Raw genomic sequence first — 13,371 nt, 5'->3', positions numbered from 1 at the left:
GGGGCAAAGAGTAAACATATTAGTGAACTTGTAGAGCTAGCAACATGTATACATTCTAAGGGATCAGTAGAATTAAATTACACCATCCTCTCAATCCCACTGTTCCCTCATCCTGCTGGAGATGCCTATCGGAAGTGAGAACGTTGCTCCATATCTTTTGGAGCTGCTTTCTGATTCATCCCGATTGGCTGGAAGTCAAGATCACGACTGTTGCACTCTCTTTCTCCAGGGTGTTTAGCTAGATTCTTTAGTTTACCTCCTTAACCTATTACCCAAGCATCTGGGTAAAAGACTGTTTTTGTATATACGCACTGCAGCCAAGACCTTTGTGCCTCTTCACTGGTGAATTACTCAGTCTCCCATGGGCCCTGTCCTGGTGTCTCGTATTAAAAATTTTTTGGAGGAGTTTGGAGTACCTCATGGCTACACTTAACAGCACAGTGAAGGCCTTCCAGTCCGTCTGTTCTCCGTGGCATATATATACTGTATCCTCCAAGGTTTCTGATCTTTCTTCTTTCCTACCTCCCCCTTGTATCTCCTGTTGTTTCCTGTGTCCTGAGTGCCTGTTACCTTGTCTGAATTATGGAAAATGTTATTGCTTTGTTTTGATGTAGCCCTTCTTACTTTTTTACATGCATTATTGTATGGTTTTAGAAAATCTTCAAAATTCAATAAAAATTTGTTGAAAAATAAACAAACCTCAAAAAAAAAAAAGACAATAAAATTAGGGGCAAATAGAAGGAAGTCTTGTGTTCAATATCTTTTTTTTTTTTTTTTTTTTTTAACACAGGAAAATCTATTAACTATAGTCAGAACTTATTTACGTGAACAAACACAGGAAATTATGCTTTACAAAAAACAAAGCTGCCCATTTAGTGTTCAAAGTATATTCTGTACCTGAAGCAGGTGTGATAAGGTGTCCAGCACCTCAGAGGGACCGACATCAAGACCTTCATCCCTTCCAGAAGCCTTTTTCTTATATGTAACATTACCCAAATAAAGAATAGCAGATAAAACTGAAAATATCCTAGAAAAATAAAAATCAGTAATAAGTGCATGAAGAAGCTGACAAGTCATGTAGTTATTAAAGATGATATGCTCACTGTTTCTTTGTGGCTGGGAGGAATCCAACCATTTCCATGGCTTGTTTTAACCTTTCAAAATCATGCCTGAGATCTTCTCCCTCCTCGATCTTGAAATTATTCTACAAAGACAGAACACAGTATCACAGCTAAAGAACGCAATATAAAATAGCTACAGCAAAATTACAGTCCATTCACTAATGGAAAAAGTGATATGCACACTTCTACAAGGCAGGCTGTCAATCATCCACTGGACAAACTATGTATACAGAACAGGCTGCCTGCAGACTATGCTGCATTGTGAATGGAACTATTCCACTGTATACTGAAGGGGTGGGGGAGAAAAAGTGTTGTTCCAATAATAAAGACTTATTCATTATCTTTTGGATAGAGGATAAGTGTCTGGTCATTGGGGGGGGGGGGGGGCTGGTTTAACAATACACACGCCACCACTGCAGCCAATGAATGACCTTAGCAGTCTTCTGAAGCCAGTAGTAGGCTGCAGCAATAATGAGTGCATAAACAAATCCCAAAGGACCAAAGCTTTTCCTGGTGGTTTGTCAGGAAAATATGCACATATACATTTATTTACCTGCTTTTTTAAAAAAATCTTTTTCTCTGCATTTGAGAACATTTTCCAATAACTTGTAAATCACACTTTCAGGACTCTCACCCATCAACAAGAGAAACTACAAAAACATTTGAAGGATCCAGGAAGCTTTAACTGAGCTCTATCATGCTTCCAATCTCCCATATTAGAGATGCAGGGGAACTGAATACTTACTGGAGACTTTCTCAATGTTTACAGATGATTCCTGAGGCTACCAGCAGTGGGACACCCTGTTATCAACTTGTCAGGGGACTATCAATTAAAAAGGAAAATGTCCCTGGCATTTTTTACATGTGCCCTAACTTCTTTGGCTTTCATTGTATATAAAAAGATACATTATACACACAAACATTTGTATAGAGGCATAAAGTCAGTAGGCCAAACCACCAACTCTATTTTTCAACAGCCCAACTCTTGCATAAACGGCTGAAAGCAATGGTCAATCAGAAGCAGTAAACATTCTCTAATTAAGCCATTTGGAAGGGCTGGAGGATGGTGCTTGATGGTTGAATGTACTGGGACTACAATGTTAGGCCCTTCTAGTCTTAAAGGGGTTGTGCCAGTAAGCAAACTTATCCACCCTACTGTGAGTAGGGGATAGGTGTTTGATAACTGGGGGGCCCCAACTGCCAGGCTCCCTAGTGATCAGGAGAACAGGTTGATTTAAAGTCCCCCTAAAGCCTCCTTCCCAGAAATGAATGGAGCGCGGATTAGTGCCACAGCCCCACTACAGTGAATAGGATCGGTCACACAACGGATAAATGTCCATAATGATGAGCTTGACCTACATCATACTACCTATGGTGCCATAAGTCGACTATCTTGACCTATAAAAACCTCGATTTTGTGATGGTTGTTTGGTGAAGACATTTATCGAATAAATCAATCCTAATGTTATACACTGTATATTTCTTGGAGGGAGGAAGATCTTTTATTTTATCTTTTTCATATGGTGTTTTGAATCCCCAATGTACTGTGAACACTTAAGAGTATGTTCACATTGTGGACAGGCGTTTTTTTTTCTCTCCGCACACTGAAAAAAAGAAGCATCCTGCTTGGTCAAGCCACGGTTTCCATGGCTAAAAGACTGTTGAAATTGTGACACGTGGCCTCAAGCTTGCCCTGGGGTAGATGCCATCGGTTTCCAAATCTGGGAAAGATGTGTGTGAGCGCTCTGAGAACACCCCTGGATAAAAGGCTAAACATGAGTGCAAACCCGCAGAAGAAATAGTCAACTTTCCTACAATGGTTCCAAAGAGCCATTTTCTGGAGAGGATTTTGAAGTGAATGACTGCCTCATATTCCTCCTTAAATTATGTCATGTGAAAAAAACCCTTAGACTTTGTCTTGGACATCAGAGAAAACAAGACAGGCAATGTTACTTATCCACATCTGTTTTACCTGATTGAGGTAAAAATAGTCTTCAGGTTGCTTAAGCTGGAAAGTTTTCCTCTCCTCCTCTGAAGCTCCAAGGAGCATATAGTAGAAAACATGGTAATTCCTGACAAGGGAAAAAAAAAATTTGAAGCAGATGAGGCATGTAGCTCAAATCGGAGACATACACTAAGTAACTAGGAGTCCAAGTCTCACCATGTCTAAAGCAGAGTGAACCACCTCCAAGCATAGCACACTCAACTGTCACCACCATATTACAGAACAAACTACAGTAATAAGCAAAAAATCTTTGTCACTTTTGTTGATTTGGAGAAAACAACTTTGAAGTCTTGTGCAAATTAGGTAGTCGGGGCTCTTGAGACAGGTTGGCAGCTTCTTAAAGCAATTCTTTTGCTGCAGAGGCCCCAATATGCAGTGGGATTTGATCCTCCTACTACTAAGATATCACCCATCCTACTGGAGTGATCAGAGCAGTACCCCTAGGGCTGGAGTCCTGCCCCCCTCCCTGTGTGCCAACTGCTTCATTTGCACAAGACTGCAAAGCTGTTTTTCCTCAAATATCCAAAAATGATATACACAATAAAGATGTGTGGTTTATCACAGTAAGGTGCTCTGTAATGCATTGGTGGCACTTCAATAAGTTTGGGGAAGGTGGTAGACTCCTGACATTAATCTCAAAGTGAATTACAATGAAGGATAGAAAACATACACTAACATATAAAAAGGGTTAGGCACTAGCATACTACAAGTCTTACCTTTCATTCTTTTCTTGAGAAACTAGCCGTGATTTTTCAAGGAGATATTTTTCAACTACAGCCCTGAAAATCAGTAAAATTATAGGTTATTAAATGTGGGCAAGAAAAGGATTTAAATAAAACAAAAACAAAAAAAAAGATATGACCCTGAGACGCATGGGACATTTATGAATAACAACACTACATAATCTCCCCACCCAACAGCGCAGGCTCTGTTGATAAAGGAGTGCCATGCAGATAAATCTAAGTTCCGCAATGGTTCCATATGTTACTGCAAATTTCACCTTTACATAGAGTAGGTAACATGGAATGGAACAAATCATGAGCAGAAAACAGTTTGTTTTGAATGAGCAGAATACAATCTAATCCACAGGGAGATTTTTTTAAATTTTTTTAATATAGATTGTGAGCCCCATATAGGGCTCACAATGTACATTTTTCCCAATCAATAAGTCTTTGGAGTATCGGAGGAAAGACACACAAACACGGGGAGAAAATACAAACTCCTTGCAGATGTCCATGGCGGGATTTGAACCCAGGACATCAGCGCTGCAGTGCTAACCACTGAGCCACCGTGTTGCCCCCCACAGGGAGATATTCTGCATCAGATTATTAACCAATATAAAGCATAGGTTCCCATTTAAACAAAACATTTAGTAGTGAACTGTATCTGCACCCAGTCTAAATATAAAAGTAATAAAATAAATTAAAAAATAAGTTTTTATTTTTTAGCTCCCCTTATAAGCGTTACCACACTTCCTCCGGCCCTCAGTTAAAATTGATTTAGCCCAAAAAATTTATACAATTCACAAATAGAGAAAACGCATGCCACAATTGGGTGTACAATTTCTCACACACAAGAGCGTCAAAGGTGAGGGGTGCAGATATTTGCTGGTTAGTTTCCAGGTGTTGTATCACATTTTCAGGGCACTAGGTACCAGAACAGTGTAAATACTCAACACATAACAGTGTTTTGGAATCAAGATCCCCTCAATGAACTTATCAATAGCTGTGGTGATGTCAAGAATGACCATCATTTTTCCACAATTACTCCCTTTCAGTGACTAAACTTGTGTTATCAGAAACATTCACCCCATAAATTATTATGCCGGATCCTGGTTCAGGTTTGATCCTCCACAATAATGCAAAGCCACTGATAGGTGTGTAAGAATTTTTATTAATAAATATTATTAATATTATTATTATTATTATTATTATTAATAACAACAACAACAACAACAACAACTCTTAAGCTTTTAATAAGAAATTTAAAATAGTTGCAAGCCATACTTATAAAAAATAAATAAATAAATAAACAAACAGCATGCTCAAGCAGTCTCAAAGCATATCTGTTCAATGTGAGGGAAAGAAGTGAATCCACATCTAAATCACCAGCCCCTATAAGTCTAGTCAAGCCCTCAAATTGACTCTTCAGTCTCAGATAACACAGCGCCCCTCTTTGGAAACTCAAGTGTCTCTATGCAGTGAAAGTTGGAGGCGACTGTCTCTAATAGCTTACGCAATGCTATCCACAGAGAAACATACACTAAAGGTGAAACAAGTTACATTGCATCTCAAAAACCCCAGTGTTCATTACAAGTGAATTGATTCTATACTATGGTGCTATCATAATACGTGCTCCATCTGCTATAATATATACAGAGGTATGATGAACAATTACAGTATTTACCACAATCAGAGTCCATCCCTCAATAACTATCTGTACTCTGTCATCAGGTGAAGATATCGGAATCTACAATTTCCCAATATGCAGGAAAAACTGCAGCACCTGATGCCCTGATGGTGGGTGCCGCTACTTAGAGAAGATCCTAGTTATAAGCAATACCCCTCACTCTTAAGTCAGCGGTTCCATACCTGCTGAAGCCACTGAATGGTCTCAACACTCATGTGGAGTACAAGGACCTCTGGCATCCAGGTCCCAGCACAAGACCAAAGATACCCCTTTGTCCACTGTCAGTGTATCGGGGACTGGAGAATATGCATTTTTTTTATATAGAATTTATTTTACACCTCCCATGGCCTCCACATGGGTTGGTCCTAGATAGAAGCTGGATATTTTGTACTATATAAAATTAAGTTGAAAAACGTGCTTGGGTTTTGTAAGAGGAAGAAGAACTTCTTTAAAAGAACACAAGTCGAGCAAGGAACACAAGTCGTCCAGTCTTACTCAAATAGCCAAGCTTGGTTGATCAGTGTCTAATAGAAACGACTAACTTCAATACAAACACTTGCTGTAAGTTGCCATTTCAGTTCATATTGGCTTTCAGTATTGTTGTAGAACATTACCGGCAGGAAACCTGGTATTTAAGAGATAAAAACCCTCATCTATGGAAATAGGCTCATAAAAATTAAACAAAAACAAGTTGCCTGCTCTATGTTCAATAGACAAACCACAATAGTATAGAAATAGATTGAAAGAGCATATGACAACTTCTGGACTTTACACGCATTAGCTTAAGTCTGTGGGCGACCAGTGCTAGTCTTCGATGTAGTCAGCGGGAAAGTACTGTAAATGACTAAATTAATCTCAAAATGACATGGTCGTAAGTAGGAATATCTAAATAAAGCTTTTAGGACAGAGCATAGCTAGGTACAGTGCCTTAAACCTTAGGCTAGGCTCAAATTTGCACTGGACTTGAGGGAGAATTTCCAAATAGATTGGTCTAGGGTTCTACAGCAGTGTACTGCTGAGGTCATTGTAACTTGCTATATGTCTAGACATAGAATGATGAAGAGTCTGTCTGCTAAAATTAGGTTATCCGCAAACCCCATGCACTATGATGGGGTCCACTGGGTTTCCACGGTTTATATACTGAAATCAGTGGAGAGAAAACGCCGAATTTTGGAGATTTCTGCAGCAGAGTCGGAAAGGTATCACGTTCTTGAGGAGGTTTTTTGCAGCAATTATCATTGCTTTTTCTCAGTTTTTTTGTCTGCGGACTTTTTGCCCATACTAGAACTATACAGAAACCGCCAGTGTTTCTCCAGGTATAATTGACATGGTGTGATTCAAAAATGCAAACATTCTTAAAAACGCAGATTTTCCAGATTTTTTTCTGCAATCTGTGGATGGGATTAGGCATAATCCCATTCTTTTTCCCAGTACAGTAAAACGTAGCATTCTTGTAACGTGGGGCTTCAGCCTAGAAAGGGTATTTGAACCCCGAGATGACAAGCACTGTTTTATTACGATGCCATGCTATTACAGAAGAAGTCTCCTGCCATCTTGTATCCTGAACAAGTAATCCGCAGACATTTTAAAATTTTCGTTTTTGGATTCGAAAATCCAATAACTTCTTTATTTCTCCGCTCTCAGAGCCATATGTGGTCTTAATGTTTGCGGGACAAATTTTTTTTCATTATGGTACCATTTATTATTCTGTACAATGTACCGGGAAGCTGAAAGAAAAAATACAGAATGGGGTGGATTTGTAGAAAAAGTGCATTTGTGCGATTTTCTTATGGGCTTCGTTTTTACAGCGTTCACTGTGCAGCCAAAATGACATGTCACCTGTATTCTATGTTTCGGTATGATTCCGAGAATACTAAATTTATATGGTTTTATTTACATTTTAACCCCTTAACAAAAATCCAAAAATGTGCCAAAAATGGTTTGTTTGTTTTTTCTAAAAGTTGACATATTCGGACACCCATAACTTTTTTTATACTTTTTTATAAGGGGATGCATAGGGCGTCTTTTTTTTCAGGACCAGGTGTACTTTTTAGTTATGCCATTTTGGGCAATCGTTATTGCTTCGATCATTTTTTATTCAAATTTCCATCACAGGCAAAACAGTGAAAAACAGCGGTTTCGCCCTTTTGACTTTTTTTCCCCCACTACGGCGTTTACGGGAAAAATATTTTTATAGATTTGTAGACCGGGCGTTTTCGGGCACAGGGATGCCTAATGTGTATGTGTTTCACAGTATTTAGATTACTCTTATATGTGTTCTAGGGATAGATATATATATATATATATATATATATATATATATATATATATATATATATATATATATATATATATATGCGTGCATGTGTGTGTGTATATATTTATTTATCTTTTAAACTTTTTTGCACATTAATTAGACCCCCTAAGGGGTCTTCAACCCCACGGAGTCTGATCACTAATGCAATGCATTACAATGCCACAGAGTAACCTGCAATAGCAAGTAATGAAAGACAGACCTGGCTGTCATGACAACGGGGCACTGGCCCCATATCTTGCTCTGGGTGTAAGCGATCTCCAGCAAAATAGCGCCTCAGTCAGCTTTGACCGAGGCACCAGAAGGGTTAATTACTGTAATCGGTGGACATTAGTGCTGGGTGTCTGCTGTATGAAACAGCAGATACCCAGCGGCTATGGCGGCCACCTGGCTCCCGTGCAGCCGCCATCTTTAAACACCCGACATCCACTGTACTAGTACAGCAGTTGTGGGGAAAGGGTTAATGGATTGGGTTTCTTTTTTCCGGGCCCCCAAACTAACGAAAAAAGTAATTCCAGAATTGATAGTTTTTTTTTTAGTTTTTTGAATCCAAGAAGAAAGGAGTTAATACAATATAGTCAAAAAAAATTATAGGCACCCAAAAATGGTGTCATTACAAAATGCATCTAAGGGTGCATGCACACTACGTAACGCCGGGCGTGTATGAGAGCCGTACACGCCGGCGTTACAGCAGGGCTGCCGAACACTTCCCATTCACTTCAATGGGAGCGCTCGTAAACGCCGCTGTTACGAGCGCTCCCATTGAAGTGAATGGGAAGTGTTCGGCAGTCTGCTGTAATGCCGGCGTGTACGGCTCTCATACACGCCCGGCGTTACTCAGTGTGCATGCACCCTAATACTGTAAAAAAAAAAAAAAAAAGACCTCATATGGCTATATTACCAGAAAAAAAACAATATATATAGTTTACACAATATGAAGAAAAAAAAAACAAAATCATGAAGTCATTAGAACAAAACTGGCTTCAGCAGGAAGGAATGTATATACTGTTCAAGAATATATTAATGTACATCCCAACTTTAGAGGTTGCAAGGAAAAAAAAAAAAAAAAAAAAAAAAAAAAGACATGAGAGGTAACCCCCAATCATAGCAGCTGCTGAGGATATATTAGGGATTTTGGTGATCCCAATGCACTCCACACAGCTTGCATATTCACTTTTAACCATCCACTGCTCATTCATGTCCAGAAAACAAATGCTCACAACACCTTTTGATAAGTTCTTTGATGGGTGAAGTTTTCAAAATGGAATCACTCCTTCGGGGATTCCACTTTACTGGTATGTCCAAAAGCCACATATCGCACCTTCACATCTATGCCCTGCTGTGTGACCAAAAAGTTTATGCCCACATGCACGACACTCTTGTAACCAGGTTAATGTACACTAAAGGGGTTGTCCAAGATAAATTAATCTTTCTAATCTCTGCTAAACCCTGCCTACTATCTAAATTATTAACTGTACCAAAAATGTCTATTTACCTAGATCTTAAGGACTGTCAAGGAACATACATAACTGATTCTATTTCCCTGCCATCCACAGATAGTGCAGACGCACATTACTACAAGTACTCTGTGAGTACTCTAGGAGACTTACTGTAATAGCAACCATAGCATATATTTTAACTGAGTCTAAACAATGCTCAAAAAGAGCAAGAGTCAAAAGACCAATAAACAATCACAGACAAAGTAGAAACACACACCCACAACAGGGGTTAATGGCCAAATAGTAGAACAAATAATGTGATACTACAAAAATAGGTTTATTTTTTGTTTTAATTTCATAGAAATTATGGCATGCTTACCCCCGCACAATCCCACTCTCCAAATAATTGACCTGGATAAATTTTCCAAAGCGGCTGGAATTGTTATTGTGAGCAGTTTTGGCATTTCCAAAGGCCTAGAAAAAAAACAGAAAAGACAATATGAAGACACATCAGGAAACATAGGCTTATTTAAAATTCTTTATTGCAATAATTAATGAATCAAAGCAATAAATTATATCTGTGTATGACATAATACTGCTGAGTCAAAAAAAAAAGTGGAAGATGTTTGAAATGATACGTTAAAGATGATTCAATGGATATTTTAAAAACACTTTGGAGAGGAGTCTCATAACAGGAGAAATAAGCAGATACAGATTGTGCTGCAGCATCTAGTGAGCATTATAGCTCACCATAGTACTTGAAACATATCTACACTGGTTAGTACTTCTGTTGCCCATGCAGATGTTGATTCTGTTTGAATGTACAAGACAGAGGTAAAGTAGTATGATCTCCTCTGTGAGCAATGTATGAGAGCAGCTAGTCCTCACCCCTCAGCTCAAGGAAAAATGACAATTAGAGAAAGAGCATACAAAATGCAAAACTCATGAAAAATATTCCAAACAGCTACATCACATGTACACAGAACAGTTTATTCAGAAAGAACACCTGAAAAGGGTAGTTAAAGGGGTTATCAAAAAAATTATGTTAATGGTTGCATTATTAAAAGAGAAACACCAACCATTCCATGCAGATTTCATGTAATACAACTTGAAAATTCTGCATGCCCTTTTCTGCTGACAATGCATTTGAAATATATAAAAAGTCAAACCTCTCCAAAAACATTGGACTATAATATTTATATATATATATATATATATATATATATATATATATATATATATATATTTTGGGGCCAGGCTGGAGGCAGCTCTGTGATGTCCCGTATCACTGGTCTGCAGCAAGCAAGAGACTTGCAAGGGACATCAGGAGAGAAAAGCTGCCTGCATCCCACTGGAGTTGAGACGACAAGTCAATGTAATGACTGACTGAGCTGCCGAGCATACATTCCTAAAGTCCCAATTTTACCAAGATTCAAGGGATTACTGTGCTGGGTAATGCTAGGGAACTCAAGCTGAGGACCAAAAACGATGAGGCAATTTAGAACTAAGGAACGTAAGTAAAGTAGTAAAAAAACAAAAAAACAAAACACTATTATTATTATTATTATTAATAAACATTATTGTTATTTATTATTATTAATAATTAGGGGCCCTCGAGTGTTATGTGTGTTGGTTAACCGGTTAAGGACCGGGCCCAAAAGTATGTTAAAGACCAGGCCTTTTTTTTTTTCAAAACTGACGTGTCACTTTAAATGGCAATAACTTTGAGGCGCTTTAACTTACACAATCGATTCTGAGATTGTTTTTTCGTAACACATTATACATCATGTCAGTAGTAAATTTGTCTTTGATTATGAAAAAATATGAAATTTGGCGAAAATTTTGAAAAAAATGCAGTTTTCAAACTTTGAAATTGCAAGCCTTTCAAATAAAAGTCATACTACCCAAAATTTTTCATAAATATAATTAACCATGTTTCTGATTTACGTAGCAATCAAATTTTAAGCACCCTTTCATTTTTTTCAGATATTATAAGGCTTACAAGTCAAGCAGTAATTTTCTACATTTTCAAGAATATTTCCAAAGCACATTTTTCAAGGGACCAGTTCAATTCTGAAGAGCACTTGAAAGGCCTCTGTAATAAAACCCCCCATAAGTCACCCGATTCTAAAAACTGACTCCTGAAAGAATCCAAAACTGCAGTTAGAAAGTTTCTTAACCCTTTCAGCATTTCACAGCCATTAAAACAAAAGGGAGGTCAAATTTACATTTTTCAATTTCTATCACTAATGTATTCATTTAGCCCTAGAATTTGCACATTTACTAAGGGTTAAAAGAGGAAATGCACTCCACATTTTGTTACACAATTTCTCCCGAACACAACAATACCTTATATGTGCTGGTACCCTAATGTACGGGCACACGGTCGCTCTCAGAGCGGATGGCGCGCTAATTGGATTTTGTAGGCCAGATTTTGCTATAATAGTTTGCAGGCACCATGTCCCATTTGCAGAGCCCCCAAGGTGCCAAAACAGTGGAAACCCCCAAAATGTGACCCCATTTTGGAAACTAGACCCCTTAAGGAATTTATCAAGGGGTATTGTGAGCACTTTGACCCTACAGGTGTTTCACAGATTTTGTTACCATTGAGACGTGAAAATGAAAAATTACTTTTTTCGTAATAAAATGTTACTGTAGCCCCAAATTTTTCATCCTTACACGGGGTTAAAGGAGAAACTGCACCCCACATTTTGTTACATAATTTCTCCTGAACACGACAATACCCCATATGTGCTGGTACCCTAATGTACGGGCACACAGTCGCTCTCGGATGGAGCGCTAATTTTTGTAGGCCAGATTTTGATAAAATAGTTTGCAGGCACCATGTCCCATTTGCAGAGCCCCCAAGGTGCCAAAACAGTGAAAACTAAACCCCTCAAGGAATTTATCAAGGGGTATAGTGAGCCCTTTGAACCTACAGGAGTGTAACAGAATTGGCCCAACAAAAGGAAAAGTGACATTTTTTTGCTATAAAATGTTGCTTTAACCCCAAATTTTGCAATTCCACAAGGGGTTAAAGGAGAAATTGCAACCCAAATTTTCTTACCCAATTTCTCCCGAACGTGACAATACCCAATATGTGCTGGTACCCTAATGTACGAACGGATGGAGCGCTAATTGGATTTTGTAGGCCAGATTTTGCTAGAATAGTTTGCAGGCATTCAATAAGTGCTTTAGCATCTTCTTAGAGTATCCAGATTTTTTGTGAAATGTTGAAAAAGATGCAAAAAAATTTAATTAGTATTTTTGTTTCCCAATGTATTCATCTAGGGGTATAATTTAGGGAATTTAGAGTTTATAACCATAGGAATTTGCAGGTTTATGCAAAAGATGGGGCTTGGTAGCAACCACAAAATTAGAAGTGGAATATACAAGAAGAGCTCTAATAATGAAGAACAGTGTGGTATTTCTCAAAACAAGGAACAATACACAGGCCTGGTTGTGAGGGGCATGAGGGACAAAAGTAACGGGTATCTCTGCGTCGCCCACTTTTGGCGCAGACACTGCATTTTTTTTGCACGGTAGCTTGTGTTGTTGTTGAGGGAATTAGACTGATAAAATGCCTTTCAGTTAGTCGTTTGACATCTTCAGCCTCAGGGTTCTCTATGGGGTCCTGAGGGTCAAAAAGGAGGCTGTGAATTATTTCCTCCTGGAAATCCAGGTATTTGTCGCTGCCTCCAACTTTTTATAAAGTAAAAAGGCATTGTGAATTCCAATTTGAATTAGGTAAATGGCCACTTTTTTTGTACCAGGTTTTGGTTTTTCTTTTTACTAAATAGGGCTGTAAGATCTGATCACTTAAATCCACCCCCCCCCCCCCCATGTGTTTGTTATACTCGGACACACTTATCGGCTTATGTTTGTCTGCTGTTGCCCCTCTTTCCCTCACTGCCACTGTTCCTGTGGGGTGTATTGTGCTCAACACATATACATCTCTCCGATCTCTGTATTTCACCGCCATCAACTCTTCACAAGCATAAGAACAGGACTGCCCCTTTTGTATGCCCTTTCCCACTAGCTGCTGCGGAAAACCAATTCGGTTTTTGCGCATGGTTCCACATG

The 13,371-nt window shown here is 38.6% G+C and overlaps 1 protein-coding gene across 4 annotated transcripts in view; it reads right to left on the bottom strand.

Annotated features, from left to right (window-relative positions):
• MYO9B (myosin IXB) overlaps positions 1-13,371 on the bottom strand; it is a 148,228-nt gene that overhangs the window by 61,558 nt on the left and 73,299 nt on the right. For all 4 annotated transcript variants that reach the window (XM_075280924.1, XM_075280941.1, XM_075280933.1 and 1 more), the window contains exons 3-7: positions 9,668-9,762; positions 3,843-3,905; positions 3,094-3,193; positions 1,104-1,204; positions 898-1,027 (exon numbers count right to left, since the gene is read on the bottom strand). In XM_075280924.1, the coding sequence (XP_075137025.1) occupies positions 898-1,027; positions 1,104-1,204; positions 3,094-3,193; positions 3,843-3,905; positions 9,668-9,762 (489 nt within the window). The remainder of the gene's footprint in view (positions 1-897; positions 1,028-1,103; positions 1,205-3,093; positions 3,194-3,842; positions 3,906-9,667; positions 9,763-13,371) is intronic.

Source organism: Leptodactylus fuscus, chromosome 1 (assembly GCF_031893055.1).
Source record: "Leptodactylus fuscus isolate aLepFus1 chromosome 1, aLepFus1.hap2, whole genome shotgun sequence".
Classification (NCBI taxonomy): domain Eukaryota; kingdom Metazoa; phylum Chordata; class Amphibia; order Anura; family Leptodactylidae; genus Leptodactylus; species Leptodactylus fuscus.
Note: the sequence above shows the minus strand (reverse complement) of the source record. Positions and strands in the feature narration are given on the sequence as shown.